At 36.5% G+C, this 1503-nt stretch overlaps 1 protein-coding gene across 1 annotated transcript; it reads right to left on the reverse strand.

Annotated features, from left to right (window-relative positions):
* Positions 1–462: 462 nt before the first annotated feature.
* Positions 463–1062, reverse strand: LOC113324440. The gene has a single exon (XM_026572759.1). The coding sequence runs from the start codon at positions 1060–1062 to the stop codon at positions 463–465; it is 600 nt and encodes a 199-aa protein (XP_026428544.1).
* Between the last annotated feature and the right edge of the window lie 441 nt (positions 1063–1503).

A 1503-nucleotide genomic window follows, 5' to 3' on the forward strand; every position in this document is an offset into this window, starting at 1 on the left:
GAAAAGGTTTTGAGAGGCTTTTGGCACAACTAAAATGTTATTGAGAGTAAAGGAATGATCATTCACATGTTTTAATGAGTGGCCAATATGAGAGATGTGCATACCTTGGCCACTAGCTGTTGAAATCATCTCAGCACCTTCATAAGGAGAAGAAGTAGTCAGATTAGCATCATTAGAGGTGATGTGATTGTTAGCTCCACTATCTGCATACCAGGGAGAATCATCAAAAATATCTGCAACTGCTAACATTGCCTGAAGATTTGCTGGTGGAGGTTTGCCTTGATAGGAGAAATTGAGCCTTTGGTGACATTCAGTAGCATCATGATTCTTGCCTTTGCAGATTTGACAAGGTTCAATTTCAGAAGTATTGCCTCTTCCATAGGAAGGTCTTGAGAAGAATTTAGGATTTGGATGTCGACCACCTCGACCTCTTGATCCACCTCTATGAAAAACTGAGTTTGATTATGAAGGTCTAGGATTGTAACTAGAGTTAGGCTTGAACTGCTGATAATGTTGAGCCGCAAAAGCTTTGGCTTCAGAATCAGTTTTGGTATTGGTTACAACAATTTCTTCATTCATGAGTAGATTGAATAGTTCCTTGCTTGATACTGGCGGATTACGAATTCTAATTGAAGTATCAAAAGAATGATACTCTAGAGGCAAGCCAGATAAGATAGTTACCACCATTTCAGTGTCTGAAATTTGAGATCCTGCAGCTGCAAGTTGATCTTGAAGGCTTTTAATCTCCATTAGATATTTTGATACAGAACTACTCATTTTGAGAGATTGAAGCTTGGTACGAATATGAATCACATGAGTTGCAGAAGTATGAGCAAATCTTTCTTGAATGCTGAGCCACAATCCTCTAGAAGTAGCAGCACCAGCAACATAACCAATAGTTGAATCAGAGATTGTTGATTGAATCCAAAGAAGAAGAGTTGTATCTTCAGCAATCCAATCTTGATATTCAGTGAGTTGAGCTCTTGTGGTTCCTTGATCAGGACATGGAAAAGAACCATCAATAAACTTTTCAACCTGGAATTTCTTGAAAAGTGGTAACATTAAAGCTTTCCAGGTGATGAAATTATCATCCTTGAGTTTCAAAGGGATTATATGAGCAATAGTATTGAGCGGAAGTGTGGAAATTCGAACTGTAGGTCTTTGATCCGTTGAAAGAAATCAAGATTTGAGATAAAATTGAAAAACCGAAGACAAGAATTGAACAAACAACGAAAGGGAATGAAGATAGAAGCTAGTATGATGAACAAATTTGATTAAGAATTTGATGAAATCTTGATAGAGGAATCGAATTTGAAAGAAAAGGAAAAAAAATAGATCTAAAAAAAAAAGAATTGCAGGAAGTGAAGAATCAAAGAATACCAAAGAAAAATAATCTTCACCCAAGAGAGTATCTGTGAATCAGTGTTGCAAGAGAAAAAGAACACAGAATTTTGTTGAAGATGAAGAAAAAATCACCATTGAAGGATCAAAAGCTTAACCTGC

Source organism: Papaver somniferum, chromosome 11, assembly GCF_003573695.1.
Source record: "Papaver somniferum cultivar HN1 chromosome 11, ASM357369v1, whole genome shotgun sequence".
NCBI lineage: Eukaryota > Viridiplantae > Streptophyta > Magnoliopsida > Ranunculales > Papaveraceae > Papaver > Papaver somniferum.